The following is a 27,279-nucleotide window of genomic DNA, read 5'->3' on the forward strand; positions in this document are numbered from 1 at the left end:
AGCAGTGGAGGATGGCCCAAGTCCTTGGGCCTCTGCGCCTGCATGGGAGACCCTGATGAAGCTCCTGGCTCCTGGCTTCAAATGGGCCCAGCTCCATCCATTGCAGCCATCTGGGAGTGAACCAGCAGATGGAAGACCTTTCTCACTCTCTCTGCTTCTGCCTCTCTGTAACTCTGCCTTTCAACAATCTTTAAAAAGGAAGGAAGGGGCTGGCGCTGCGGCTCACTAGGCTAATCCTCTGCCTGCGGTGCCGGCACACCGGGTTCTAGTCCCGGTTGGGGCACCGGATTCTGTCCCGGTTGAACCCCCTTCCAGGCCAGCTCTCTGCTGTGGCCAGGGAGTGCAGTGGAGGATGGCCCAAGTGCTTGGGCCCTGCACCCCATGGGAGACCAGGAGAAGCACCTGGCTCTTGGCTTCAGATCAGCGCGATGCGCTGGCCACAGTGTGCTGGCTGTGGCGGCCGTTGGAGGATGAACCAACGGCAAAAAAGGAAGACCTTTCTCTCTGTCTCTGTCCACTCTGCCTGTCAATAAATAAATAAATAAATAGGAAGGAAGGAAGGAAGGGAAAGCTTGGTGATGAAGAAGAGGAAGGAGTCAGCCTTACACGACAGAGCTTGAAGGGGACCCAGCATTAAAAGACTTTATTTTTACATTTTTATTTATTTTCATGACAGAGTCAGACACAAGAGAGGGAGAAGCATTTCCCACCTGCCGACTCACTGCTCAGATGCCCACAACAGCCAGGGCTGGGCCAGGCCAAAGCTTGGAGACAAGAACTCCATCTGGTCTCCCATGTGGGCGGCAGGGGCCCAAGTACTTGAGCCATCACCTGCCACCTTCCAGGGTGCGCATCTGCAGGAGACTGGAGAGGAAGCAGAGCTGGGGCTCGAACCCAGGCACTCTGGCACGAACGCGATGTTCCCAGATGGGCTCAACGGCTGCCCCTCCAAGGTCTTTCCATATGCAAGCATAGGGAGACTGAGCATTTAAGAAGTGGACGAAAGCGCACTATCAGGGGAGGGCTGGGTCCCAGGGCCAGATGGACAAGATGGCCTTCGAGACCAGCAGGCTGGCCCCAGGCAGGAGGGGAGCTCCAGACTCCTGTGTGCCGAGCTGAGCCTACTGGAGCGGGTGGCCTGGCCTTTCTCAGGGGAGTAGGAGGTGAGGGCACCTGCTGAGACAGCAAAGGGGTGGCTGGGAGTGGAATAAAGGTTTCAAGGAGTGGGTGGCGGAGGCGGAAATACCTGCTTTGGGGAGTGTGCAAAGAAGCCAGTGAGGGAGGCCCCAGTGATGTTGGGATCCATAACCTGCTGCCTGTGCCTGGTTACGTGGTTTTCTCGGACAAATGTGGCAGCCACGGACAGGATCTGAGTGCTGATGGCTTTTCCTGGGCAGCTCAGGGGAAGGACAAGATGGGGGAGAGAATTGGGCATCTAGGAAGCACCTGAGATGACTGGCCTGGGGGGGAGGGGGGAGGAGCTGAGGAGCCAGGGCAGTCTGGCCAGGGTCTGTGTGCTGATGAGATGTGAGAGCAGGGCCAGTGGCCAGGAGGGAGAGCTGGCCCCACGAGGGTGGGGGGCTTGAGGACGGCCATGTCACAGCCACGCAGCCAGGGGAGAGAGCCAGTGAGTAGCCAAGCAGAAGAGGACCTGGGCAGTGGGGGGGAGTGGTGCTGTGGCTTAGTGGGTAAAGCCGCCACCTGCAGTGCCGGCATCCCATATGAGCACTGGTTCTAGTCCCAGCTGCTCCACTTCTGATCCAGCTCTCTGCTATGGCCTGGGAAATCAGTAGAAGATGGCTCAAGTCCTTGGGCCCCTGCACCCGCGTGGGAGACCCAGAGAAAACTCCTGGCTCCTGGCATCAGATCAGCACAGCTCCGACCGCTGTGGCCATCTGGGGAGTGAACCAGCAGATGGAAGACCTCTTTCTCTGCTTCTTCTCTGTGTAACTCTGACTTTCATATAAATAAATCTTACAAAAAAGGAAAAAAAAAAAAAAGAGAGAGAGAGGAGGACTGGGGGCAGAGGCGACGGTCATTCATCAGAGCCAAGGAGGTTAAGGACGGAAAGGCCAGCGTGGGGTGGGTCCTCCATGGGGAGGCAGCCAGGCCACGCTGGTGGCCAGCAAGCCCAGGGCAGGCACCTTGGGTGGATGCGGCCAAGCGTCGGGGAGGCCTGGTGAGACACGCAACACCAGGGCTGTCACTGCTGTGACAGCGGAGGCTTTGAACAAACACCAGGGGCCAGCTGTGTCTGAGATGGGTAAGCCGCCTCCAACTTGGGAGGATTGCAAAGAAAACTGTCCAGTGGGCACATTCCAGCGTGAACGGGGCCCTAGAGGCCGCACTCTGCAGAGGGGCTCAGGGGAAGCAGCGCTGTCTTCCGGGAGCTTCCAAAGAGCCCTGAGAGTGCCAGGCTGGGTCAGCACAGGGGCAGCTGGAGCCTGAGCAGCTCTGACGGCAGAGCTCACCAGCGGGTCTGCGTCCCTGGTGCAGCCCTCAGCACCAGCCGAAAACCAGAAGCTCCCGACAGCCACCAGCTGGTGTGCCCAGTGCACCTGTGAAAACAGACGCTTGGTGACTGGGCTGCCTCCTTTCTCTCTCCCCTAGTGACCTGGATGAAGAGCAGGGACCTCGGCAGAGGAGGCACAGGCAGCACCCCCTGACCGAAGGCTACCAGTCTGCCGGTGTCCCCACGGCGCCTGAGCCCCACAGACCACCCCCCAAACCCTCTGCCCTCAAGGCGGCCCCCTCCGCAGCTTCAGAACCCCCAGTCCCTCTAGCTCCCACCTCCCACTCCTCCTGATCCCTCTCACCCCTAAAATAAAAGAACCAAAAGTGGACACAAGTGTGAATCTTAAATTATTATTATTTCGTCCTGTCGCTTACACCCGAGGTGGGGGAGGGGTAGGGCAGGGGGAAGGGAAGGAACAGGAGAGGGGGGACCGCCTGCCCCCCTAAGGCACTGATTGGGAAAGCCGCAAGTAGGGAGAGGGGAGGCCACGCTGTCCCCGGTCTCTGGGGCTAGGCCCCAGGTCTCCCCTGCCTTGGGCTCCCCCTATCACCTGAAATGCTAAGATGAGGCCCAGGGTGACCCGACCTCCCCCCAACCCCAATATATTACATCATCACTTCTTAAATAGATACAGGGACTGGTCCCGCTACCCCCTCCCTGTGACCCCTCCCCACTGTAGGGGGTACCTGGGCAGCTGTGCAAATGGGCATAGGGGTGCACGGGAGGGAGGGAGAGCACCGGGCCCCTGAACCTGCCCCTTTTAGGAGGGGGAGGGACCGCCAGGCCAGGGAGGGGAATAGTGCAAGGCAGAGCCCAGGCCGCAACGGGGGTCCAGCACCCAGCGAGGAAGGGGGAGGGGAGATACTCCCCCGCCCCAGCAGAATTGGGTAGTTAAAAATCTGAGACTAGATTTCCACAAGACCAACAGAAGAGGCTATGTACAGAGGGGGTGGATTCGATCCTCAGAGAAGGGGCAGGGCACGGTGCTCCCCCCGCCCGGCAGGCGAGGAAGTGGGAAGGGGCTCTCTCCCCCGCAGGTGCGCAGGCCACTTTCCCAGCGGCCAAGCAAGCGAGGAGGTAAGCGCCCGCTCCGCCGATGGCACGGCTCGGGTGCGCCAAGACGGTTCCCGGTAAGTGGCCGCCGGGGGCGCTCGCCCGCGCAGGGCACGGCCGCCAGAGGGCGCCGGCTCGCCCGCTCTCCGCAAGGCTCCCCCCAACCCCTCACCCGGTCCCACGCCCAGCGCCCCGCCAGCCCGGGGGCGGCGTGAGTCAGGGGCGGCAGCGGTGGCGGCGGCTCCGGCTCGCACCTGGGCGGGGAGGAGGTAGGGAGGAGGAGAAGAGGGTAAGACGCCGCCCGGCCCGCCCTGCCCTCTGGCCCCAGGGAGGGAGCGGCGGGAACAAGACATTCCCTGCCCGGGGACGCGGGAGGGGAGGGGAGGAGAGGGGAGCGGAGCCGAGCGGCTCCCCTAGCTGGGCGGGGCCCCTCCCGCTGCCCCCAGGGGCGGGCGAGCCAATCAGGCCACCCCGCCCCCTTCTCCAGGACCCCATGACTCAGCGCTGGGAGCAGGGCGGAGGGGACTGGGATGGCTCCTTCCTCACAGGCCCGGCCCCCCCCAGCCTTCGGCGCTCCCACCTTGCTCTCCCTCACCTACCCTTCCTTTGCCACCTCCCCCTTTGCATAATTCATTGCCAGGAAAAGGGAACAGAAACCAGGAAGGAGGGGTCTTGGAAGGGAGGGGCGGTCCTTCACCCCCTTTCAGCCAAAACCCCCAGGGGGCGTGGGAGCGGGGCAAGGCTTTGGTCCCAAGCCTGCACCCCCTGGAAACCCGCATAGCCGAAGTGGGACCCCACAAATCAGAAATACATTATTGCTTCTACTGCCCAGGAGCAGCTGGGGGACAGGGAGCCCACCGTTACGACAGAGCCGTGAATACATCCGTGCTAGCGTTTGGATCACTCCTCAGGCGAATCCCTCCACCCGGGGAGCCTCTGCCCGCAGACCCTCTCAGTGCGCAATTGGAATGAGGGCTCTGGAGCCCACGGGGCCCATCCTGAGGCCAGCAAGGCTCGTGCCCCCGGCCTCAGCTCTGTCCTGCATGCTCCCATTGCTTGGCATGGGTGTCCCCCACCTTGTGCTGTGCCAGCCTGGCCACTGCCACTTGCCCCTCTTTAAGAGGATTCCATGGCGCCTTCAGCCTGGGGTGTGGTGGGCGCCCCCTCCTCCTCGTCGTCATCGGGGGGCCCCGGGGTGGAGACGGGGGGCCCTGTGGGGGCGGACTGCTCCCAGAATCGAGCCAGAGAGAGGCGGAAGGTGTCCAGGTGGCCGTTGGAGAGGTCGAGGCCCGCGGGGGACGGGGCAGCGGCAGAGGGCGGTGGGTAGTGCGGCGGTGCATCGTCCTTGCGGCGGCGGCGGGTGCGCACCTCCAGGCAGTTCTGGCCCTTGAGGTGGCGCTGCAGGTGGTCCTCCTTGGCGAAAGCCTTGTGGCACAGGTGGCACTCGTAGGGCCGGTCCCCCGTGTGCAGGTGCATGTGGTTCTTGAGGTCGTAGCTGTGCAGGAAGCGGGCTGGGCAGTGCGGGCACGAGTAGGGGCGCTCTCCTGTGTGCTTCCGCATGTGGATCTTCAGCTTGTCATTCCTGCACAGGCAGGTGCCAAGGGGGAGGAGCGGGGCTCAGCATGGGCCTCCGGGGCCTGTCCCACTCCAGCCCTCACCATTTGCCTCCCGGGACGCCCTTGCTGACTTGCCTCCTGCTGCACTGGGCCCTGGGGGGGCCTCACTTCTTGGGCAACTCAACCTTCTAGGCCCCAGATCCACTCTGCTTGTCTGGCTTCCTCCTGGTCTCTCTCCTCCTTCCAGTAACCCACACATGGCCCAGTCCCCCTTCACCTACGCCTACCCCTCACCCCCATCCCTGCAGTGTACCCACAGCCCCTCCCCCACTCACCTGGTGAAGCGGACGCCGCAGACCTCGCAGGCAAAGGGCTTCTCGCCTGTGTGGGTCCTCATGTGGCGCGGCAGTTTGCCTGCCCCGTGGATTATCTTGTGGCACACCGGGCACTCCTGGGGCATCTGGGAGCGGCGTTTGCGCACCAGCTTGTCCTGGCCATCCAGGCCTGGAGCCAGGGCGTCCTGGTGCAGGGAGCTCAGGTACGCCATCAGGTCAGGGTCAATGGCATCCTCATCTGAGCCCAGCTCCTCCGGGGACAGCGGGGGGCCGCCACCTTGCGCCAGCCCATAGGCTGGCGGGTACACCAGCTCCTCCTCTTCTTCCTCACCCTCATAGGCCTCGTAGCTCAGGGGCCCCTCTGGAGGTGAGGCGGTCCCTGCGGGAGGGCTGTAGCTGTCTCCCAGCCCACTGCCCCCGCTGCTGCCCACTCTGCTTACCACCTCCTCCTCCTCATAGGTCAAGGGGTGGGTGGGCACTGCGGGCACCTCGGGCACTAGGTGGTTTGCCCGGGCCCCCTTGGTTTGCAGGAACGCTTTTCGGGGCTTGCGGCTGCGGCGGGCGACAGGCCGAGGTGGCGGGGGCGGCGGTGGAGGGAGGGCCACCTGCGGAGGGCTGTCTTCGCCACCGTTGGGAACTCCTGAGGCTGAGGCCGAAGCCGTGGCCGTGGCTGTGGCTGTGGCAAAGGCCTCCAGGTACTGGCGGGCTCGCTCACAGTCGTCCTCGTCTGGGCTGGGGGCTTCCAGCCCACTGCCCTGCAGGATCTCCATGCAGGCAGCGATGACGCATGGGATTTCCAGCAGCCGGGCAGCCTGGAGCACAGCCGGCATGTTGGCGCTGCTGGTCGTCAGCGTGGCTGTGTAGGCAAATTCGAGCAGGGCACCCAGTGCCTCCGGCCCTACGAAGTCCAGCTCACACACGCCGGCCCCCACGCCCCCTGCGGCCGTCCCGCTGCCCCCAGCTCCCATGACAGCTCCGCCACCGCCCTCCGTGAAGAGCTTCTTGAAGTAGTGGCTGCAGGCGGCCAGCACGGCCCTGTGGGTGCGGTATTCGAGGCCCTGCGTCCGGATGGTGAGGTCGCAGAGGTGGCCCAGCTGGCGCTGCTCATTGAGGCAGCTGAGGAGCTCACTGCTGTGGTCTGGGAATGGAATTCCGATCAGGTCGTCCTCAGGGCTCCCCATCTTCTCCTGCGGGGTCAAGCCGAGGGGGAGGTTAAGCGCGCTGTGCCTGTAAGTGGGGTCCGGAGCAGGTGTGCCGACCACAGCCGACGCTTCCTGCAGCGTGACCCCAGGCCAGACACTCTCCTGCGTACTCTATACCCACTTCCTCTCCCGAGACACTTGCAACCGTGAGCAGCACCGATTTCAGACAAGGACACCTTCAGACAGGTGAAGCGACCTTGCAGGTTAGGGGAAGAACAGGGGCGCAGACCCAGAGACCGGGGGCCCAGAGTCTGCTCAGCTTGTGTGTTTTGCTGTGACGGCAGGAGCCCTGCCTTGCCGGCTCTTGCTTAGAGTGCCATGTGCTACCTGCCCCAATCCCCACCCCTCCGGGAGAAGCACTGGACTGGCAGAGTTCAGGCTTTGTGCAGTTGACTGAAGAACTCCGGCAGCTGCCCTCAGTCATCTGCAAAGCGGGGTGGGGGCCAGCACTATGGCGCAGAGGGTAAAGCTATTGCCTCCAGTGCTGGCATCCCATATGGGTGCCAGTTTGAGTCCTGGCTGCTCCACTCCCAATCCAGCTCTCTGTTATGGCCTGGAAAAGCAGTGGAAGATGGCCCAAGTGCTTGGGCCCCTGCACCCACGTGGGAGACTCAGAAGAAGCACCTGGCTTCAGGCCATTGTGGCCACCTGGGGAGTGAACCAGCAGATAGAAGACCTCTCTCTCTGCCTCTGCCTCTGTAACTCTGGCTTTCAAATAAATAAATACATCTTTAAAAGAAAAAAAGAAAAGAAAGGTGGGGTGGAAGTGTTTGTGATAGAGCCTCCTACAGCCTGGGAGAGCCAGTGAGAGTCCAGCCCTACCCTGGCCAGGGTCTCCGCAGGCCAGGCACAGCCAGCTGCTCCACCTCAAGCTCCTGTGCCTGGAGCATTAGCATACTGGAAACAGGATGCAAACAGGAGCCCTGAGCGGCAGCTTCCAAGCACCGGCTCGGCCTCCGCGCCCCTCTCCCCCAGGCACCAAAAAATTCATCCGGGCTCCTGGATTCCCCCTCATCTAGAGACCAAATGGGAAACACAGCTCCCAGCATCCCTCCCCCCACATCCTCCCCTCCCCCACGGGGCTAAGGAGCAGCCACCCTTTGCTGGGGTGTCGCTGGCGCGGGTGCTTCCTGCCCCGCACAGATAAGCATCGCCCCTGCCCCCTCCCCCACTGCCAAGAGGCCAAGTTCCAGTCTTACCCTACGCCCTCAGCCCCCTCAGCCCCCACTGCCACCTCTCCCTCCCCATTCCCAGACAGTCCCCTCTCCAGGGGGCGGTGGTCCCCTCCCACTCTGCGCCTGCCCCCATCCCCGCCAAGACCCGGAGCAGCCGGCAGTCTCAAGGTAGGCAGGGGTGGGCAGGGCTGTGGCACCGGCTGGCCTGGAACCCAGTGGGCAGACCTGCTTCCCAGCCTGGCTCTGCGGCTATCTTGCTGCGTGACCTTGGGCAAGCCGTTTCTCTCTGCTTCAGTTTTCTCAGTTGTATAGGAGGGGGTGGGAAGGGAAGCCCCAAGGGTTCAGCCCCTCAGCCCTGACATTTTGTGGGTCTGGAGCAACTGGAGGCAGCATTGGGATGTGGAAAGAGCTGGGCTCTGGAGCCCCCACACCTCCTGCTGCCAAAGAGCTCCAAGACTCCACACACAAGTGACTGCCTCTCTGCACCTCTTTCCTCATCTGGAACCGGGGAGAACTCCAGCAGACTCCCGGGGTCGCAGTGAGGGTACGGCCAGTGCCTGACACACAGTAGGCACGCAATAGATGTTCCGGCCCTGGCCTCACCAAGGGGCAGATTCCACTCAGAAAACTGCCGTGGGACAATCTGCCTCCCTCCCTCCAACAGCCCTGAGGGATCCAGATCACCACTGGCTACATGACCTTGGACAAGTCACTTCCTTTCCGGAGGGGGTCTGTTCCTCCTCTGTGCTATTAAAGGGTGGCCCAGATGATCCTTGGGACGGCTCCCACTGACATTTTGTCAGTGTCCTGTTCAGCTCATTGATGGGGACAAGTTCATTGTAGGGGAGGGAGGAATCGGGGCAACCGAGGTCCACAAATTTCCTCCTGAGGATACCGGAACTGCATTGTCTATCTGCCTCTGTGCCTGCCATTTTCATTACAACGCGGGCTCCTGCACAGAAGCCTTGAGTGAAGGGCCCCCACGTGTCTGTCTGTCTGTCTGCTTGTAAGCCATACCCAGGCAGCCTTGGCCCACCCCAAGTCCCCAGACCACTTCTCTGCTCGGAGCCCAAGAGGCCCACGAGCTCTCCCAGCTTCCTTTGGTTCTCCAGCCTATACTCAAGGCCCCAGGACTTAGGAACAAACAAAAACCTGGTGGGCAGCCACTGTAGCCACTCAAGCAGCGGTGGGCACCCTCCTGGCCCAAGTGGATCCTGTCCCTCCTAAGAGGGATGGGTGGGGCTGTCCTCGGTGTCCATTGGCTGGGAGCTGGGCACCCGCAGGCACGTGGCTCACCCCATCCCTCTCCCTCCTTCCCTACCCACCCCACCCATTCCTGCTGCTAAGCCCGCCTTCTTTCTCCCACCCCAGGGCTGGTCTCCGTGGCAACTTGGTGTGGCGGGGGTGCTGATTGGCTGACCCCACTGTCAGGTCACAGGCTCAGGCTGGTTCACCACGCAACTCACACAGGGCTTGGGCAAGGGTGGGTGTTTAACCCCTTAGGCCCAAATCCAATGCCCATGGCCAAGAGGTAGCAAGGAAGGAGGGAGAAAGGCAGAAGCACATGTGGGAAGGAGAGGGTGTTTATTCGGTTCTCCAGCGTCTGGGAAACTCCCCCAGCCCTTACCTGGGGCTCTGGCTCCCATGCCAACAGAGGTGCCACCTGGAGCTACACTGGTGCCAACCAGGACAAGGGGGCACTCCTAGCCCCATCATCAGGGAGGGGTGGGTGGGGCGGAGGCCTCCCCTTCTTTCTGCCGGGGTGGGGCACTGGTGCCAGGGTGCCCACCCCTACCTTGGGCACCCTTCCCACCTCTGCATCCCAGAGGGCCCAGCCCCCTGATGCCCCATGAAGGCGGCCCATCCCCACCCAGCCTGGCATGCCCCCTCTTGCTAAGACCTTGTGGGCATGGGCGTGTATGGTAGCTGGTGGGGGGGGGACTGTGCCAGGGAACCAGACGAGGTCTGTTTGGTCTGTTTGCCTGGTAGGGGGAAGAACCGGGGGCCCCACCCCTTCACTCCCCTCTTTTCCGCCACCCCCCCCAGGCTCCCCTCACTGTCAGGCCTGCTAGACCGGCCAAGCCGGTGGGCAGCTCTCTTGAAACTGGGCCCTGAGTCAAGCCTGCCCCATCTGTGGCTGGGGGAAGACCTTAGGGTAAGAAAGGCGGGAGGGGGGCAAAGGTGGGAGCCCCTATCACCTACTCCTCTGTGCCCAGCGGCACCTGCCAGGGTGTGTCCACCACCAAGAAATCAAAAGGTAGAGGGCACTGGCCCTGTCTTGGAAAGAAAAAAGGAGGCTAGAACTCTTTCCAGGTGCTGACCTCAGGCAGTGTCCAGCACAGGGCTGGGGGGCACCAGGGCCAACACTGCTGGCCTGAGCCAGCTGAAGGGCAGGGATAGGAGGCCCCGAACGGGGCAGCTGAATAAGGCTGGCCCCCTCCCCCCACCCTGGGGATTAGGGGAGTGAGGCTTAGTGTGGGGGGCAGCAGGCGGAACCAGGATTAGCAGAGGAGAAAATAGATATGGGCCTGAGACACAGGCACACAGCGCCCCCCCGCCCCCCAGGCTCCGAGGCCCCTACCTCTAGGCTCTGCCAGGGAGCCTGAGAGGAGCCGGGCCAGGCTTCTCCAGGAGCAGCAGCTCAGGGTGAGGGAGGATGAGGACCAGGCTGACATCTTCCTGCTGGGGGTAACGGAGAGACCTGAGGCTCTTCCCAGTGTTCCTGGCGCCTCGGCTGGCCACCCCTCCCCCTTACTTCTTTCTCCTTTCTCCCCCCAACCCCCACCCCAGCTCCAGCCTCAGGTTCTCTTCCTGTTTTTTTGGAGCCAAGTTTGCACGAAGCCAGGGCTTTGGCCTGCGGCTGGCCCGGGGGAGTAGGGAAGCTGGACAGCCAGTCTCAAGTCCTCAGGGGCCCAGGGATCCTCACTCCGCTGCTCCCCTCACGCCTTCTCAGGACCCCTGGGGCTCAGGGGCCACAACCATCTTGACTGCCCGGCTGGGGAGGCAGGGTGACGGGCCACATGTTACCCAAAGACTGGGCGGGCTTCGGAGGGCTGCTCCTCTGCCCAGGGATGCCCTAGGCACTGGTGGAGCCCTCTGTCTCTCCCCCGGCCCCCCCAGGCTTGTGCATGCCTTCCCCATCCCCCTTGTGACGCTTCCCCCCTCCTAACCTCACCACCCCCAGCACTCACACTTCCTGGGGGCCGAGGCGGGGAAGAGAGACCGCAAGCCACGAAGGGGGAAGGAGGCGAGGGGAGTTGGCTGCTTCCCGGTGCTGTGGGGGTTAAGTCTCCCCACCCCCCCGTCCCGGCCATGAGCCCCCCAATTCTGGTGCTGGGGCTCCCGATGAGGGAGACATCACTGCTGCACAACATCCCCCTTCCGAGGCGCCGGCCCCAGCCCATCGAGGGAAAAATGAGGGAGAGGGGAGGAAAGATGGCGGAGGAGGGGAAGGGGTGACTTGCTTTCCGCCTTCGGGTGCCCCCCGCCCGCCAGCCACCTCCTCTGATGGCCCTTCTCTTGGCCTCCTTTCTTGGCCGCTCACTGCTGACCCTCGTCCTCCGGCCACAAGACCCATCCTTTGAGGCCTGTCCTTTGGCCCTCCCGGGCCCCTCACCTGCTCGCGGCCCCCTCTCTGCGGCGAGGCTGCCTCCTGGGAACCATCCCTGTCTCTCCTTCCCTGGCTCCTCCAGCCTCTCCCGCTGTCTCCATTCAGCCCCGTCCCAGGCATCCCTCCTCACCGACGCACTAGGCAGGCACGGGAAGAGAGCACGGCGGAATGCACTCGGGGCGTGCGGCCTGCCCTTTGAGGCCTGGTCTTGCCAAGAGATGGTCGTGGTCAGGGCACTCAGGTGCCTGCTTCAGGATGAGGCAAGGGGCCAAACTTTGGGGGCCAACTGTGGAGGATGAGTGGCGGCCGGGGGGTATGCAGTGAGAGCGGATGTGGGGCGGGGTGGGGGGGACGACCGGTGCCTTTCTGCCTGTCAGAGTTTCCAGCCCTGGAGCCGCTGGACTTTCCCCAGACGTTGCCCATCCTGGGCCAGCCAACTGTCCACTTGGACAGCCCCTGGCCATCAGGGCTCCCAGCAGGTTCTGCCCGGGCAGTGCTGTCTCCCCTTGGGGCCTGTGGAGACCGCGGAAGGTGCCAGGGTCTGCCCTGTGCCCACCCCCTCCCCCAGCGTAGTGTCTCGGGCTGGGTAACCGAGCCGGCTGGTAACCCCACACCCGCCAAGCCGCCGGCAGAAACCTGAGCCCCCCAGCCCCAGAGGACACCCCAGCCCGATCCCCGGAGCCCGGCTCCCTGCCAGCCTGTCCGAGCCCCTGGCTGGGCCCAGCAGCCACTCAGCTCCCGCAGGCCCCTTCTGCTGCCCGTTCTGGTCCTTCTGCACCCCCTCAGGCTCCCCGGCCTCCCCACACTCCAGCGCCTCAGCTCCCCAGGAAAGTTTGGGCGCCCTCCGCCTGGCCTGTTTTTCCTCTGACCCGGGGCCTGTTCTAGGCCTCCAAGCCCCCCTACCAAGGCCTGATCTCCCAGGCTAGAGCAGGGCCTACTCACCTGAACGCTGAGGGGCCTTGCCGGCAGCTCCTCCTGGCCCCGGGGGGCAGCAGGTTGGGAGGGGTAGGGGAGGGCCAGGCTGGGGGGAGGTAGGGTGGCTGTTCCCCGCTCCAGCTCCCTCCTTCAAAGGGGCCGCCTACGACCTGGCCCAGCCCCTCCCCCCTAGAGCCTTAACCCTCTGGGTGCTGTCCCCCCTCCCCCCAGCTTGGAGGGAGGGGTTACCAGAGGGCTGGCAGCGTGGGAGAGGGCCCAGTCTCGGCTGTGCTGCCCGAAGCCTTGGCTGTCCCCACCCCCGCCTGTCCTTACTCAGTGCTAAAAGGGGAAAAAGGTGAGGGGTAGGAAAGGTAGGAGCTGGGGCAGTCCAGGAGGACAGAGGTGAGGAGGAGCTGTGGGAGAGGCTGCTGGAGGTGGGACCAGAAGGAAGCCGGGAGGGGAGGGGACAGGAGGCGGAGGTGGCCAGAGGAGGGAGGAGGGGAGCCGGGGACAGTCAGTGCCAGGGGTGACAGGTGCCTGGGTCCTAGACCCTCAGGGCCTGCTCGACAGGCACCACAGGGAGGCCCTCCAGACCCCAGGCTGCCCCCCTCAGCACTCCCCCCTACCCGGAGCTGGCCGAATTCTCCCCACCCTGTACTGCGCTGGGGCCCTCGGGGGCTGGGCAAGGCGGCACCCCGCCCTCCCCATAGCCTCACCCCAAACCCACTCACATACCACAGTTCCTCACCCGGGTGCCAGCCCCTGCCAACCAGGCCAGGGGACAGCACTTGTGCCAGCCCCCAGTGGCCAGGGGGATCAGGGGGACAGAGCCGACCTGAGTGGGGTAGACAGATGGGGGGAGCTGTGGGCACCGAAAGAGGAAGAAGCCGGGAGGGGGCATCTGCTGGGAAGCGCCTAGCCCCACCCCTTGCGCAAGCCTCTGCCACCCTGGCCGGTTGGGTGGGACCCGCCTGGGCCTGAGGGGCAACTCCAGGGCTCCGGGCCCAGAGATGGGTGGGCCACAAAGTTTCCCTTCAACAGTTCCTGGGGTCCCGCATTCCTGAAATGAGGGGTACCCCAGTGTCCACTAGACACTAGGCCATCCCAAGTCCTGCCTGGCTGGGAGTGGGGACAACACAAATGCCCCCTAAAGTGTCCTCCCCCCTTTCCCCCCAACAGCTGCTGGCTCAATGCCGCTGGCCTGCTGCCCCTCAGCAGCTCCCGGCCCGGTTGGCACCTACCCACCAGGATGCTGGCAGTCCTGCCCTCCTCTCCCTTCTACCCCCCTGCTCCCAGCGCCCTATGCCAACTGTGGGCCCAGGGTGGGGGAGGGTCACCCCGGAGCCTTGGTGCCAGCCAGGCGGGCCCAGGCCCCTAGGCCCTACAGATAAGGCCCAAGACCCTATTCTCAAGGCACCTTCTCGGAAGGCAGCTCACCGGTCAGGGCCTGTCCAAAGAGAGACGGGGAGGTTACGGACAGCCCCATGAGCAGTTATTGAAGGCTCCACGCCCCAGGGTGGGGGCCAGTGTCTCCTTGCCACCAGGCGCCAACCTCCCAGCATTCCCCCTGCCCAAGCAAATGGTTGGGCACCAAAGTCCCTGCCATTCCTGGGAGCCTTAGAGCCTGCAGCCTGCGAGGGGGTGGGGTGGGGCTGCTCTCTGCCCTTTGATCCCCATAAAGGGAGGGAACCAGCCTAGAGGGCAGGGGGCAGGCAGGGAGTTCATGGGGCCCCTCATTCCACCTCTGCCAGGGGCAGCAGGGCAGGGTGTGGGCATCTCTTGGGTGGGGCTGTCAGGTGAGGATGGGCAGCATGTCTCAGCAAGGGAGCTGAATGCCAATCATGGTGTCACATGGGAATGGGATGGCAAGAACAAAGTAGAGGGGGGGATGCAGAGGTAAAGAGGGTATCCACGTTCCAACCCATACCAATCCTAGCTTTTACCCTCATCAAGAAATATTTCCAGTCTCCAACAAATTAAGAGCCCTTGGAGGACTACAACTCCCAGTGTGCACCACAATTGCACTGTGTGTATCTTGGGAGTTGTAGTTCCCTTAAGCAGCCTTGGGTTCTCTTTCCCAGAGCCTTGCTGCCAGAGTGGGGAGGGCAGAAGACTTAGTCTCCAATCTCCAAGGGTGCCGTGTTTAGGAAGAGGTAAAAGACTTAGAGGTCCATGTCAGGGTGGGGAGAAGACCCCTGATCCTAAGCAAAGGGAGAAGAAAGGAGGAAGGAAGGAGAGGATGTCTGTTGAAAGGGACATATGGGTGGGGAGGAGTGGGGGGGGGGTGGAAACAGGAAGGAAACTGAAGCCAGTGACATGAGGTCGAAAGCGAGGGCCTGGGGGAGCCCCACTCAAGGTCTGGCAGGGACTGGAAAGGCATTTCCCCCTGCCATTTTGGTTACCTGGGGAGGCGTTAGAGGAATCGGTGACGGCAAACGGTAGCAAACGGAAGTATCTGTGGGATCACTGGCTCCATCTGCCTGTGGCACCCTCAGCCCCCTGCATCTGGCCAAGGTATCTACTGGCCCGGAGGCTCCGAAGGCTGACCTGTTCAGGGAAGCTGGCAAGCAGCGGAAGGGGTTGGGGGAGCTCAGGGTCAAGGCTGAGGCGAGCAGAGGCCTACGCAGGGCAGGGCCCAGGTGTGAGGTCAAGGCAGGCTGCTGGCAAATAAGGATGCTGTCCTCCGGGGCAGAGCCCAGGCCAGCTGAGCGCCAGGGCCAGCTGCCTCCCACCCAGCCAGGGTAGAGGCACGGGATGAAGACGGCGGCCCTCTCCAGCTCCCAGGGGAGTTTGCCAAAGGTAGCTTTCTACCCTGTGCCAGGTAGCCTTGACCATTAATGACAGCCACTCGGGGGCAGATGGCAGCTGCAGGCCTCTCCCTAGCAAGGGTGGAGGTCAGAAGTGGGCAGGGGACTTGCTCTGAGGCCACTGTTTCTGGACTCCCCAGCCTCTGGGACATGCTGAGAGGCCACAGCCAAGACTCTCGCTAAGACCCAAGCCTGGCTGGGTGGGAGGTTGTGCTCCCTGGAGCACTCAGAGTCCTTGAGGGGTGGATGACAGTAGTTCTATCCCCTTCCCCCCAGTTCCCCCAGGCCCGCCTTGGCTCCTGGCCGCTTGTGTGTTGGCAGGACTGGGGGGGGGGGGGCGAGGCAACTTCAAACTGTCCGGGCAAAACGTCAAGTTTACTCACGAGTTTACTCAGCAGAAGGAGGGGGAAGAGGCCAGGGCGGGCACACCCCATGCCAGGGTCCTATCCGTCTGCCTGTCCCCACCTTCCTCCCCCACCCTCCTCTTCAGCCCTAGGCCAAAACAGGCATAGGCCCCAAGGCCTGGTGGCAGGGAGTCTTAACTCAGGAAGGTCAGGGAGCCAAGCAGGCTGGAGGCAGGAAGCCCCGAAGCAGGCCCAGAGGCTTCTGTCAGAGGGCAGTGCCCTGCCTGGAGCCCATTCGCTCCCCATCTCGGGGCCCCGGCCTGGGGCCATGAGAACTGGGTCTCTCAGCCCTCAAGAAGGGGGCAGTCCTAGGCCAGGTCTCCTCTATCTGAGCAGTCCCCTGGGCAGTGACTTCTGACCCCAATGCCCAGACTGGGCTATGTCTCAGGCAGCAGCATGATGGCTTCGAGACAGCCATAGGATCAGGGGCTGGTGCTCTCAGCCTTGGCCTGGGATGGGGGGCTGGTACCCTATCTGACCTACTTCCCTTTCCTCCCCACCTGCTTTCAGTCTCTGCTCCTCTCCCCTAGCCTGCACTGTCCCCACCCCAGAGGCGCTCCGCCCCCCCATGCCCGCTGGGCCCCCCTCCCCCACCCTTCCCCAGGGTGCCAAGTGCAAGCACACAAAGGGCCCGATGGTGCATTGTTAGCCCAGCCCCCGCTGCCCGCCGCGCCCTCCCAGGGCGGGCACTAGGCCAAGGAGAAGCTGGGGGCCCTGGGTGCCAGGGGGCACCATGGGGAAGGCAGAAGAGGGCAGCACCTGCCTCCCAGACGCTGGAGTCCACACCAGCCAGGGCTTGGAAGTGACGAGAGTGCCCCATTAGAGCAGGCCTCTCTCCTTGACACCTGAGCCTAGTGGGCACTGCCTTCTTTCTTCCCCAGAGCCCCTTCCTGGTGGCATTAACCCCTTCCTGACCCCCCTGCACCACAGCTGGGGGGTTGTGGTACCCAAGGGAGAGGACAGTGTCTGGGGGTGCCAGCAGGCTGTGTCGTGCCCACAGCAACCACCTAACAGAGGCACGCTGCGGGAGCTGGGGTCCCGGGGGCCAGGGACAGAGGCACTGACAGAGATTTCGCCTTATTTCATCAGCTGCTCCAGGGGGAGCCCCCTGCCCTTCTCCCCAGTTACCACGAAGGAGGAACACGAACTACCACCCAAGCCTAGTCACAAATACGTCCCTCTCCAGGCCACCACAACACTCCTCGTGCCCACTCTCTCTCCACCTGATGCTCACTCCACGCCACCTCCAGCAGCTGTGTCAGGAGGGTACAGGGGTGACCAAACCAGGTGGGGGGGACAGCCCAAGACAACCCCATAACCCTCCAGGTCTCAGCACCCCCCAACACACACACACACACACACACACACACACACACAGACTCCCTCAGGGAACACAGAGTTCCCATCTTGCTTTAACCCCTCTCTGCTCAATCTGAACCCTCCACAGCCCCCTCCTCAGATAAACGGTCTCCCTCCTTCAGGAATAAGTTGGGGGAAGGGGGAATAGCTGCGCTGACTCATTCCTATTCTCAGCTGCAGCTAGGGGTCTCCAAGGCATTCAGGCGGGGGTCAATTCAAGAACGCCCTCCACCTGGCCCGGAAGCCAGGACAGCCTGCCGGTCTCCCCCTCTCCCCAGCACCCACTTCCGGTGTCCCAAACTAGGTCAGCAGCGCTCGTTTCCTGTGGGTCAGCTAGCACCGGCGCCTCTGCCCCTCCCCTGCTCCGGACCCAGGCTCCCGGGTCCCCCCCCACCCCCTAGGGCGCCCCGAGGTCTCACCACGTCTCAGCCGCCCTTTGATACATGGGGGTTGTGCGGGGCGGGGGGCAGAGGACCCGCCCTCTCTCCAAACACCAGCAGGGCCGGGGCGCCTGGGCAGGCACGTGTCCGGGCACAACCCGCTGCCCACGCTGCCCCCCCACTCCCGGCCCCCCCTCGCTCTGGCCGGGACACGTCGCTCTCTTACTTGGGGTGGGGTGGGAGGAGGGGAGAGAAAGCTGGAAATTGAAAGCAGCGCCCCCCACCCATTTGAATGGAAACCCTCGCGGACAGAGGCGCACACTAGGTTCCGCACGACATGGTAGCGACCCCCACTCTGGGTAGGGGCAGGTGCGCCGGCGCCGGTGGGGGACGGGTGGTAGGTAGGAAAATTCTTCCTAGTCACCCAGCCTCGCTCTCGGGTTCTGGGGGGGCATGAGCTGGCTTTGAAAAGGTGGCGGCCGGATTGCAGCCTGAAGGCGGGGAGTATGACTGAGGGGCGGGGGCGAGGGGTCGTTCCGTGTCGTTCGGAGGCTGCTTCTGAGCCTCACGGCCGCCGGAGAGAGAACGCGGCGCTGGAAGCGCAAGAAACCGAATAGTCCAGCCGGTAACTTTCCCCCAAGCCCCGGCTCCTCCGCGCCCCCCCCCCCCCCATGCAACTGGCTCGGGTCCAACCCACCGCGCAAGGGGGCGCGCAAGGGGGGGGGGGCGCTGTCCTAGTTTGAGTCCGTCAGCGTTTCCATTCCCTCCACTCGGTCGGGTCTGGGGTCTCCCTCCAAAGTCACGAAGGAGACTAGGGGAACGCTCAGTGCCTCCTCTACCCCTCTCCATCCTGGAGCCCACGGTCTGATCTCAGAAGTGCAGCGAAAGTTTCTGGAGACCCTCCGCCCAGGGTTGGGGGACCGCCGCAGTTCCTCCTATACCTTTCTTCCCAGTTAAAACCAATTCCAAAGACCCGAGGTGCTGGGAAGACATAGGGAAGGGGAGTGGTGGGAATCCGGTCTGCATGCGTGCGTCTGTGGGGGTCCCACATACAGGACGGTCGAAGGACACTGCAGTAGTTTCCAGGCTAGTGGACCCCGAGCTAGCAGGCAAAAGTAGGGTACACTCACCTCTCGGCCGTCGGGTCTGCTGGCTGGAGCTGCTGAGGCACAGAGTGTGGGGAGAAGCGCGTCCCCCCGCCAGGCCCGGGGGCTTGGGGCCCTGCTCCAGTCCTGGTCAGAAGGCCGCGGTCAGTCGCTCGCCTCTCGCTGCTGGGGGGCTCCTCCTCCGCCGCCCTCTGCCTCCTCCTGCCGCCCGCCCCCCCTCGGCCGCTGAGAGCCGTACATTCACCTGGCTCCCACCCGCCCCCCCCTCAGGGCCCGCCTCACCTGTCCTGCTGTCTCACCTGTCCTCCTGCTTGCTTTCCCCCCATCCCTCCCCTCCCTCCCCCCGCCCCCTGCCACCCCCCAAACTCCCCCCCCAACCCTTAGCAACACCCTCTGTCACTTCCTGGTTTTTCGCCCGCCCCCCCCAGGCCCCCCTCCCTCCGCCCAATAAGGACATAAACTTCAACCCCTTCGTCCAGCCAGTACCCGCAGGGAACACATGGGTCCCTCCCTCCTTTTCCCGCCCCCTTTCTCAGAGCTCTTACTTCGCTCTCGGAGCTTTTCCCACCCTCCTCCTCTCCCTCTTTCTTTCCTTCTTCCTCTCTCTCCCTTCACCTGCCGCGGTCCCTCTCCCCTCTCTGTCTTCTCCTGCCCCCTATCTCTCCCAGTCCACCTTAACTTGAGCTCCGCCCCCGACCCCCATCCAGCCCTCTGCTGCTGCTCCGCCCCGCCTCCTGCACTCCACCGCCCTGTCAGCCCATTGGTCTGATCACCCGCCTATCCCAAGTGGGTCCCTCCTTGCGTTCGTCCAGAGAGGGGGCGGAGCCAGGGGGCGGGCCTGAAACCTGGAGGGGAGGGGGAGGAAGCCGTGTCCGCAGCGGCCAGGGAACGGAGCACCCCCCCCACCCCCCACCCCCCCACCCCACCCCGGCCTCCGAAGCTCAGTCCCCTTGAAGAGGGGCTTCAGTAGAGCCAGCACCTTGGGAGGAAGGGTATGAGAGGTTAAGGATAGGCTCGGTGGGGGTGAAACGGGGACGTAGGGTCTTGAGGGAAGGGGTCCCGTGAGGGGCTATAATCAGGTCAGGGCCCCAGGAGGGAGGGGGAGGGGGCCAGCAGGCCTTCAGTTCGGCCCCTACGCCCCACCCCCCTCAGCGGGAGCGGAGGAGTTGAGGCTGCGGGCACCCTGCGTCCCTCCCCACGCGTGACGGCGCCCCGCGGGGAGGGAGCGGCGCCCTGGGCAGGCAGCCTCTGCGCCCCAGCCGGTGCCCGCTGCGGCCTTGGCATTGTCAGAGGGGCGGGGCCCGGCCCGCGAAGGGGTGGGGGAGGCGCGCTCACGCTGCTGCTCCCGCCGCCATCCTGCCCGTTCCCCAAGTGGAGAAACTGAGTCTCCACGGAGGAGGGACTTCTTGACACCAGGTGGTGAGGGGACCCTGTGTGTTTTAGGATGCCTGCGCGACAGGGCTTGGGGCGGACGACCAGGCTCCGTACTGAAGTGTCCCCCAACTGGGAAAGTATCCTGTGAGGGTACTTCCAACCGGGCCTGCGGCGCTGCGTACCCCAAAGGGCCCCTCCCGAAAGTGTCAAGCGGAACCAAGTCCGGCTCCCTAGGGCCAGGCTCTGCTCCCTGTCGCCCGCCAGGCCGGACCGGGTCGGACTCGCTTTTCCCTCCCAACCCCCCCCCCCTCCGCAGGGGGCCTCCCTCCCTTTCCAGCAGGTGGCTCCGCGGGACACCAGCTCAACCTGTTGGACCACAATGGGCGGCGCCAGGGGGGCCCTGGCCCTCACCCGGGCTGACCCGGGATCCCCGCGCAGGGGGAGGGGCGGAGCCCGGGTCCCGCCCTCCCTCTTTCTCTCTCTCCCCGGCCGTGACTCAGCCTCGGGGCCGCTGCCCTGCGCCCCAGCCAGGGGCGGAAAGTGTGAGGCGCCCCTGAGGGCCCAGGCCAAACCAAACAGCCCCCCACCCCAGACATTATCTCACTGGAGAATTAGGGGGGCTATAGGAAGAAGGGGGCCGGCAGCAGGCTGGGGGCGCTCCGGCTCGAATAATCCGCTCCTGGTTTTCCTATCGTCCCGGTCCCCCTTGGGTCCCAAGGCCGATCACCGCTCCGGGTTTTCTTCTTGGCCCCGCTGGACAGATTCTGGTCCTGAGGGCCGAGAGCGGGTGGGGTCCAGGACGGGGTTTTTCCCTTCTATCTCCAGCCGTCGGGGTCGCGCTGGCCTGGGCTAGGGCCGTGCGAGGGGCCCGGCGGCCGTGCCAGAGGCACAAGCAACTTGGAGTAGGGGCTGTTCCGGGGCGGAGGGCGCTTGGCCGAGGACGGGGGTGGGAGGGTGGGGGGAGGTGGCGGGAAAGTGGCCCAGGGCCTCCAGTGGCATTGCAAGGGCGGGAGCCTTGGCACCAGCCCTCAGGTACAGAGTCTCCAAAAGGCGCCCAGATCCCCAGGCTTGCCTTGCCCAGCCCCCACTCTGGGGGTCGTGTCCAGCGTCTGGCGGGACACGACCTGGGTTTTTCGGCGCCTGGATCGCCACTCCCTAGTTAAGTCCCTGGTCCTGGAACCTACTGTTGGTTCCGCAGTGACTCCCCCCCACCCCATGTTCCTTCTTTTCTGGTGCAAAGAGCTCTCCTCGCTCACGGGTAGGAGGGGGGGATCCCCGACTTGAAATTCCCGCCTACCCCCCCGACTCCCGGCCCTTACCGCGCCAAACCACTGAGACTGCCGCGGCCGAGAAACGCTGGCTGCGGGCCCCGCCCCCTCCCACGAAACCCAGGCCGGGCCCCTGGGGCCTGTGGCCGCCCCCGCCCCGCCGCCACCGGGCGGGACTGGAACCCGGAGCTGGAGGGCAAATGTGGGGCCTGGAGGAGCCTCCTGGGGATAGGGGCGCGTCCCTGAGCTGCACGCTGAGCTAAATCTTTAGGCGACCATCTAGACCTTAATATTTGGGGAGAGAAGCAGAGTGTGTGAATACCCAGGGAGTGAGGTGTTCGCCCTAAGAGAGGCGCGGAAGCCCGGGCTGGGAGGGCTGGATACCTGGGGTTGGGGACAGCGACTCGGCGTGGCGGCCAGGTGCCGGGACTGGCTGGGCCACGTGCGTTGAAGCTAGTTGCTTGCTGAGCCAGGGGTTCAAGAAGGATCTCGGCGGTGAGAGAGGCAAGGAGCGGGTCGGGGGGCCTGTTTCGGAAAGTGGGGGGCTGAACTGCAAGCGGAGCGGCAGCCTGCGCCAGGCGCCCACCTCTTCCCCGCTACCCCCTTCCCCCTTCGGCTGCCTCCGCTTCCCTCGAAAAACCCGCCGCCCAGGAAACCACTGGGGGCGCGGAGACCGCAGCCCCCCCCTGCCCGCCGCCCCCCAGCGCCCCCACAGCGACCGCCCAACCCACCTGAAGGGACCGTGGCTGCCAGGGGTACCCCCTCCCGCCGACTCCCCCCACACCTGCGGGCGGCACTATTTATAACTCCGCGCCTATTCCGGGCCTCCGGGCTGCAGCGGGCTGCCGCGCTGCGATAATCGCCGCCGGGATCTCTGCGCCCCTCAGGACCGGGGGAGGTAAATTTAGCTTCAGGAAGCTCCGGGGAACATTTTCCAAAACTCCACGTCCCAGAGAAGGCGAGACAGAACCCCTGCACCCTCGGCCTCCCCTCCGACCAGCCGCTAGGCGGCGCAGGTCTCTCGACCCCTCAAGCACAGCCGGCCAGACAGGAGTTAGAGTCGCTGCTTTTAAACTGGGGTAGGTTCAGGGCTGGGGGCTATTGATGGAAAAGTACTACAGCAGGGCAAGGTCGGAGACGTCGGAGAACGCTGGAGGGACTGGGCAAGCTTCGAGGCTGTCCCAGACTCCCGAGCTGAGAAACTGAGAGGAGGGGTGGGACTTACGTCTGTGGAGGGGGAAATAACTCACATGCAAACGGCATGCAAATAGGACGCGAATAGATGGCCACTCTCCTCATTTCCACCCAGCCTCTCCGTGCTGCTGGGAAAACAGTGGGACCCTTGCATGATCATTTCTATAATATTCTATAATTTCTATAATAATTGCGCACTTCTTGGCCCCTCTACACCTGCCTGCCACCCGCCATCCGGCTTCCATATCCGACACAGTCCACTTCCTCTTGTCTTACTGGGTGGGTGGGGAGGTCATTTCCAGAGTGGCCACCTTGTCCACTCCATCCCTACCCTAACCGTTCTTGTGGCTACTAGAACTTTCCCCTCCCTCCAGCCCCACTCCCACCCCTGTCCCCTGGGCTTGCATGGGTAGGTGAAGAATTACTCACACCCTCCCCACCCCCTGCACCCCCCCCACCCCCATGTGAGTTTCTGAGACATAAGTGTGCACACTCACAATCCAAGTAGCTCTGGTTGGGAAGCCGTGGGCCAGGAAAGATCTCCTGTGTGGTTTAGGTGAGGGGCAGAGAAGCAAGCACAGGGGATTTTTAGAGAAGTGGGGTCCAGTGGAATGGGTGCAGCATGGGCGAACGGTGTTCTCCACACTCGCTTGCCTGGCTCTGCCTCCCAGCGCACTGAGGCCATGGTTGCCGCCAACACCAGCTCAGAAGAGGAAGGCAGGCCAATTAGGAAAAGCCCTGCATTTCAGCTCTGGAAGTCTGGGCGCACTACATGGCGGTGTGTTGTGAGCTGGAATCAATCAGTCCTCTCCCGGGCCTGCTTCTTTCACATTACTGTGGGGTACTTGCTCTTGTCCTACACGCTTTCAGAGTGGACATCTGTGAGGCTAAAAGCACTCAGGAATGTGAAAAGGGCTCTCAGAGCGGCACGTGGAGCTCCTGTCACTCTCCTCGCCCCTTTCCTTGTCTTTCCAGCTCTCACACTCTCTTAGGCCACGGTAGTTACCACTCCGTTCCGCCTCCCCAGAGCCCAGCGCCCAGCCCACCACAGGCCACAGCCCTGGGCTCTGAGTCCCTCCACCCATCGCTTCCCCAGTAATCTTGTAACCAGGAGTATAGGATTTGGGCAAAAACTCGGGCCAAGGATCCAAGACCGTTTGTAAGTGCCTGCTCTCTTGAGCTTGTCTTTTGAGAGAATATTCCAGGAAAGTTCATTTTGCAACATTGTACTCAGAGGGAGCCAGACCACCCACCCCAAATGGAACAGATAAAGGCTGTAGGAACCCCTGCAAGTCAGATCTTTGTGACATCAGCTCTCTGCTGCTTACTGGGCATACAGTGAATGAAGATGTACACCGGTTACATTGTACGAGCGGGAGGGCCCTTCATCGCCTGCTCACCTAACCCTGCCGACAGAAGCCCTGGCAAGCTGCGTCTCCCCAAGACAGTTTCTTTTCGGGAACTAAATCCTCTCACAGCCTCCTTACTTGCTTTGCCCTGTCAGCGTGGGACGTTTTGCTCAGGGCCTAGCGATCCTGAGTTGCTGACCTGAAAATCCCAAAGGTAGAGTGGCCACCTGGACCCCTTTCTGCTCAGCACCTTGTGGAATGGAGGGGTGATAAACTTGAGATTGCCACTCTAATAATTAATTGTCTAACCTTTGGCGAATGTGAACACCAGCGGGCAGGCATTGTGGTGCAATGGATTAAGCTACTGTTTGGGATACCTGCATTTCATATCCGGAGAGCCTGGCTGCTCCAAGCTTCCAATCCAGCTTCCTGCTAATGTGCCTGGGAGGCAGCAGATGATGGCTGCAGTGGTTGGGCCCCCGGCACCCACGTGGGAAAACAGGATGGTGCTCCTGGCTCCTGGCTTCAGCCTGGCCCAGCCCTGGCTGTTGTGAAGTGAACCAGCAGACGGATGATCTCTCTCTCTCTCTCTCTCTTTCTCTCTCTTTCTCTCTCTCCTCTCCCCCATTTTTCTCTCTCTCTGTCACTCTCTATATCATGCTGCTTTTCAAGCACATAAAAATAAATTAATAAACATTAAAAAAAATTGAAAACAAAACAAATAAAACCCAATGCTCCCCCTCCTAAACCCAAAGGGAATTCTAGGGTCTCCTTGAGGAAGGGGGGAGGGTCTCTCAAACCGGTAAGGAGAAGCAGAGCAGGGCCACCTGTACACCGAGCCCTGAGCCTGTGCTTGGCTCCGAGCACTGGGGAGCTCCAAAAACCTCCAGCCTGTTCCTCTGACTACACCTGGCCTTCGCTACGGGGCAGCGTGGTCAGCACCCTGCTCCCAGTGCACAGGCCTGCGCTCAGTGCTCCGCGTGGGAGAGGCGTGTGTGCTCTGCTGTCAGAGGCCAGGTGGGGAAGGAGGTTTTTTTTTTTTTTTTTTTTTTTTTTTTTGACAGGCAGAGTGGACAGTGAGAGAGAGAGACAGAGAGAAAGGTCTTCCTTTGCCGTTGGTTCACCCTCCAATGGCCGCCGCGGCTGGCGCACTGCGGCCGGCGCACCGCGCTGATCCGGTGGCAGGAGCCAGGAGCCAGGTGCTTTTTCCTGGTCTCCCATGGGGTGCAGGGCCCAAGCACTTGGGCCATCCTCCACTGCACTCCCTGGCCACAGCAGAGAGCTGGCCTGGAAGAGGGGCAACCAGGACAGAATCCGGCGCCCCAACCGGGACTAGAACCCGGTGTGCCGGCGCCGCAAGGCGGAGGATTAGCCTAGTGAGCCACGGCGCCGGCCATTTTTTTTTTTTAAGATTTATTTATTTATTTGAAAATCAGAGTTACACAGAGAGAGGAGAGGCAGAAAAAGAGGTCTTCCATCCAATGGTTCACTCCCCAAATGACCGCAACAGCCGGAGCTGTGCTGATCCGAAGCCAGAAGCCAGGAGCCTCTTCGTGGTCTCCCATGTGGGTGCAGGGGCCCAAAGACTTGGGCCATCTTCTACTGCTTTCCCAAGCCATAGCAGAGAGCTGGACAGGAAGTGGAGCAGCCGGGATTCGAACTGGCACTCATGTGGGATGCCGGAGCTTCAGGCCAGGGCATTAACCCACTGCGCCACTGCGCTGCAGCGCCAGCCATGAAGGAGGGTGATTAACAGTTGTCCATGCCATTCACTGCCTCTGACTTGCATACCTAGAAGGCTCATGTTAAAGGCCTGAGAGCCAACCCTGAGGAACTCCTGTCACCAATAAAGGGCACTTGGAACTTGTACAGCTCATAATCCCACCGGGGCAGATATTCAGACTTTTTTTTTCTCTAAAGTTTTATTTATTTGAAAGGCAGAGGTGCAGAGAAAGAGGGAGAAACAGAGAAACACACACACACACACACACACACACACAGAGAGAAAGAGAGAGAGAGAGAGAGATTCCATCTGTTGGTTCACTCCCCCAAATGGTTTCAGCAGCTAAGGCTAGGCCAGCCAGAAGCCAGGTGCTTGGAACTCCATCCTGGTCTCCATGTGGGTGGCAGGGGCCCAAGCACTTGGGCCATCATGCTCTGCTTTCCCAGACACATTAGCAGGGAGCTGGATTGGAAATGGAACAGCTGGGACGCGAACCTGTACTCATGTGGGATGCCAGCACTGCAGCGGGTAGCTTAACCTGCTGTGTCACAATGCTGGACCGGGTATTCAGAGTTTAGTGACCAGCCCCATGACAGCAGAAGCGAAGCCGGGCATGCTAACCAAGGCCAGGGAGGAAGCTGACAAATAGCTGCCAGCCCACCGGAAAGATGAGTTCCAAAGATGGCTCCAACCAAAGGGTCTCCAGAGGATAGGGCAGTTTAGGAATATTTTACTAGGCATGCAGGAGGTAAGCAGGTCCCCCTCAAAATGGAATAAATCAGTAGGAAACTGTCTGCCCTTCTGGAGGCTGAGTGGGTGCTTGGACAGTCTGCTTGGGACCCTGAAACCCCCGGAAGCCGGGTTGTTCTAAGCATCTGCTTCCTATATAGTGCTCTGGACAACCAGAGAAAGCTTCAGAAATCGGCTGTTGGTCCAGAGACTAATTGCTGAGAACTGACAGAGATTACCTTTAAGGTAAGACAAGCAAGGCAAAGGCAGGCGGCTTTATTGGCCATTGCTCTCCAGCCGGCTCCAGGTAACCCAGGTGGATGAGGGAAGACACCAAGGTGAGAAACAGCAGCCCCCAGTGTGGGACCAATAATAGGCCACCAGCTAAGTGAGGGCCTGGCCAGTGTGCGCAGTACAAGTAGGCAGGAAACCGGAAATGGGGGTGTCCAGGTCATCCCTGGGGAGAGAGGGCTCAGGGCAAAGCTGGTTCCTCTCAGCTCCCAGGAGGCCACTGGGGCTAGGGGCTATCCGATTGGTTCCTCGTAGTAAAATCCAGAGATCCCCTGAGAAGCCTTGAGATACCCTAGAAAAAGAAGGGAAGAAACAGGTTTTTGTTTGACACTGGAGCCATGTACTCTGTATTGACTGTCAAGAAGGGCTCTCTTTCTAAATGAGAGTAACATAAAATCAGGGAAAGATTTCTGGAGTTTCTTTTTTCAAAGATTATTTATTTGGAAGGCAGATTGAGAGAGAGAGAGAGAGAGCAAGCGAGTGCGAGAGAGTGCTTCTATCCACTGATTCACTCTCCAAGTGGCTGCAATGGCCAGGGCTGGCTGGGCTGAAGCCAGGAGCCAGGAGCTTCTTCTGGGTCTCCCATGTGGGTGCATGAGCCCGAGGATTTGGGCCATCTTCTCCTGCTTTCCCAGGTACATTAGCAGGGAGCTGGATCTGAAGTGGAGCAGCCAGGACACAAACCAGTGCCCCTAAGGGATGCCGACATCTCAGGTGGCAGCTTAAACTACTATAACACAACACCGGCCCTAGATTTCTGGAGTTTCTGACCTCTAAAGTGGGCCCTGAAGTCCTGACTTCTCATTTCCATACATTCCTGAATCTCTCATTCCATCCTTAGGAAGGGCTGTGGAGCTGGGCTGGGTGCTGCTGGGTATTTAAATCAAGTCAAGCCCCATGCAAGGCCCCAAGAGCCGGGGAGCAGAATTCTCAG

The 27,279-nt window shown here is 62.1% G+C and overlaps 2 protein-coding genes across 9 annotated transcripts in view; one reads left to right on the forward strand and one right to left on the reverse strand.

Moving 5' to 3' along the window:
• DCST2 (DC-STAMP domain containing 2) overlaps positions 1-2,822 on the forward strand; it is a 12,743-nt gene extending 9,921 nt beyond the window's left edge. The window contains 2 exon segments of the mRNA XM_051858609.2: positions 2,611-2,785; positions 2,787-2,822. Of these exon segments, the coding sequence (XP_051714569.2) occupies positions 2,611-2,785; positions 2,787-2,822 (211 nt within the window).
• Positions 2,823-2,851: 29 nt separating this feature from the next.
• Positions 2,852-21,137, reverse strand: ZBTB7B (zinc finger and BTB domain containing 7B). 8 transcript variants are annotated; one of them, XM_070077607.1, is made up of 5 exons: positions 18,700-18,790; positions 18,442-18,543; positions 10,418-10,518; positions 5,460-6,646; positions 2,852-5,150 (listed from the first exon to the last, which is right to left on the reverse strand). In XM_070077607.1, the coding sequence occupies exons 4-5, from the start codon at positions 6,638-6,640 to the stop codon at positions 4,685-4,687; spliced, it is 1,647 nt and encodes a 548-aa protein (XP_069933708.1). In that variant the 5' UTR covers positions 6,641-6,646; positions 10,418-10,518; positions 18,442-18,543; positions 18,700-18,790; the 3' UTR covers positions 2,852-4,684. The 8 variants fall into 8 exon arrangements, with proteins under 8 accessions (XP_069933708.1, XP_069933706.1, XP_069933705.1 ...); XM_070077605.1 differs by lacking the exons at positions 10,418-10,518; positions 18,700-18,790 and adding an exon at positions 21,111-21,137; XM_070077604.1 differs by lacking the exon at positions 10,418-10,518 and having other exon boundaries at positions 18,700-18,784.
• Positions 21,138-27,279: the final 6,142 nt, after the last annotated feature.

This window comes from Oryctolagus cuniculus, chromosome 7 (assembly GCF_964237555.1).
Source record: "Oryctolagus cuniculus chromosome 7, mOryCun1.1, whole genome shotgun sequence".
NCBI classification, from domain to species: domain Eukaryota; kingdom Metazoa; phylum Chordata; class Mammalia; order Lagomorpha; family Leporidae; genus Oryctolagus; species Oryctolagus cuniculus.

What these genes read in the sequence shown, in the direction of transcription:
- ZBTB7B (XM_070077603.1), bottom strand. Translation starts at nt 18,743, where the DNA reads ATGGGGGGAAAGCAAGCAGGAGGACAG. An exon ending in GAAAGCAAGCAGGAGGACAG is followed by an intron (nt 18,544 to 18,716) that starts GTGAGACAGCAG and finishes CCTTCTGACCAG; the next exon opens with GACTGGAGCAGGGCCCCAAG. An exon ending in GCAGACCCGACGGCCGAGAG is followed by an intron (nt 6,647 to 18,441) that starts GTGAGTGTACCC and finishes TTGACCCCGCAG; the next exon opens with GAGAAGATGGGGAGCCCTGA.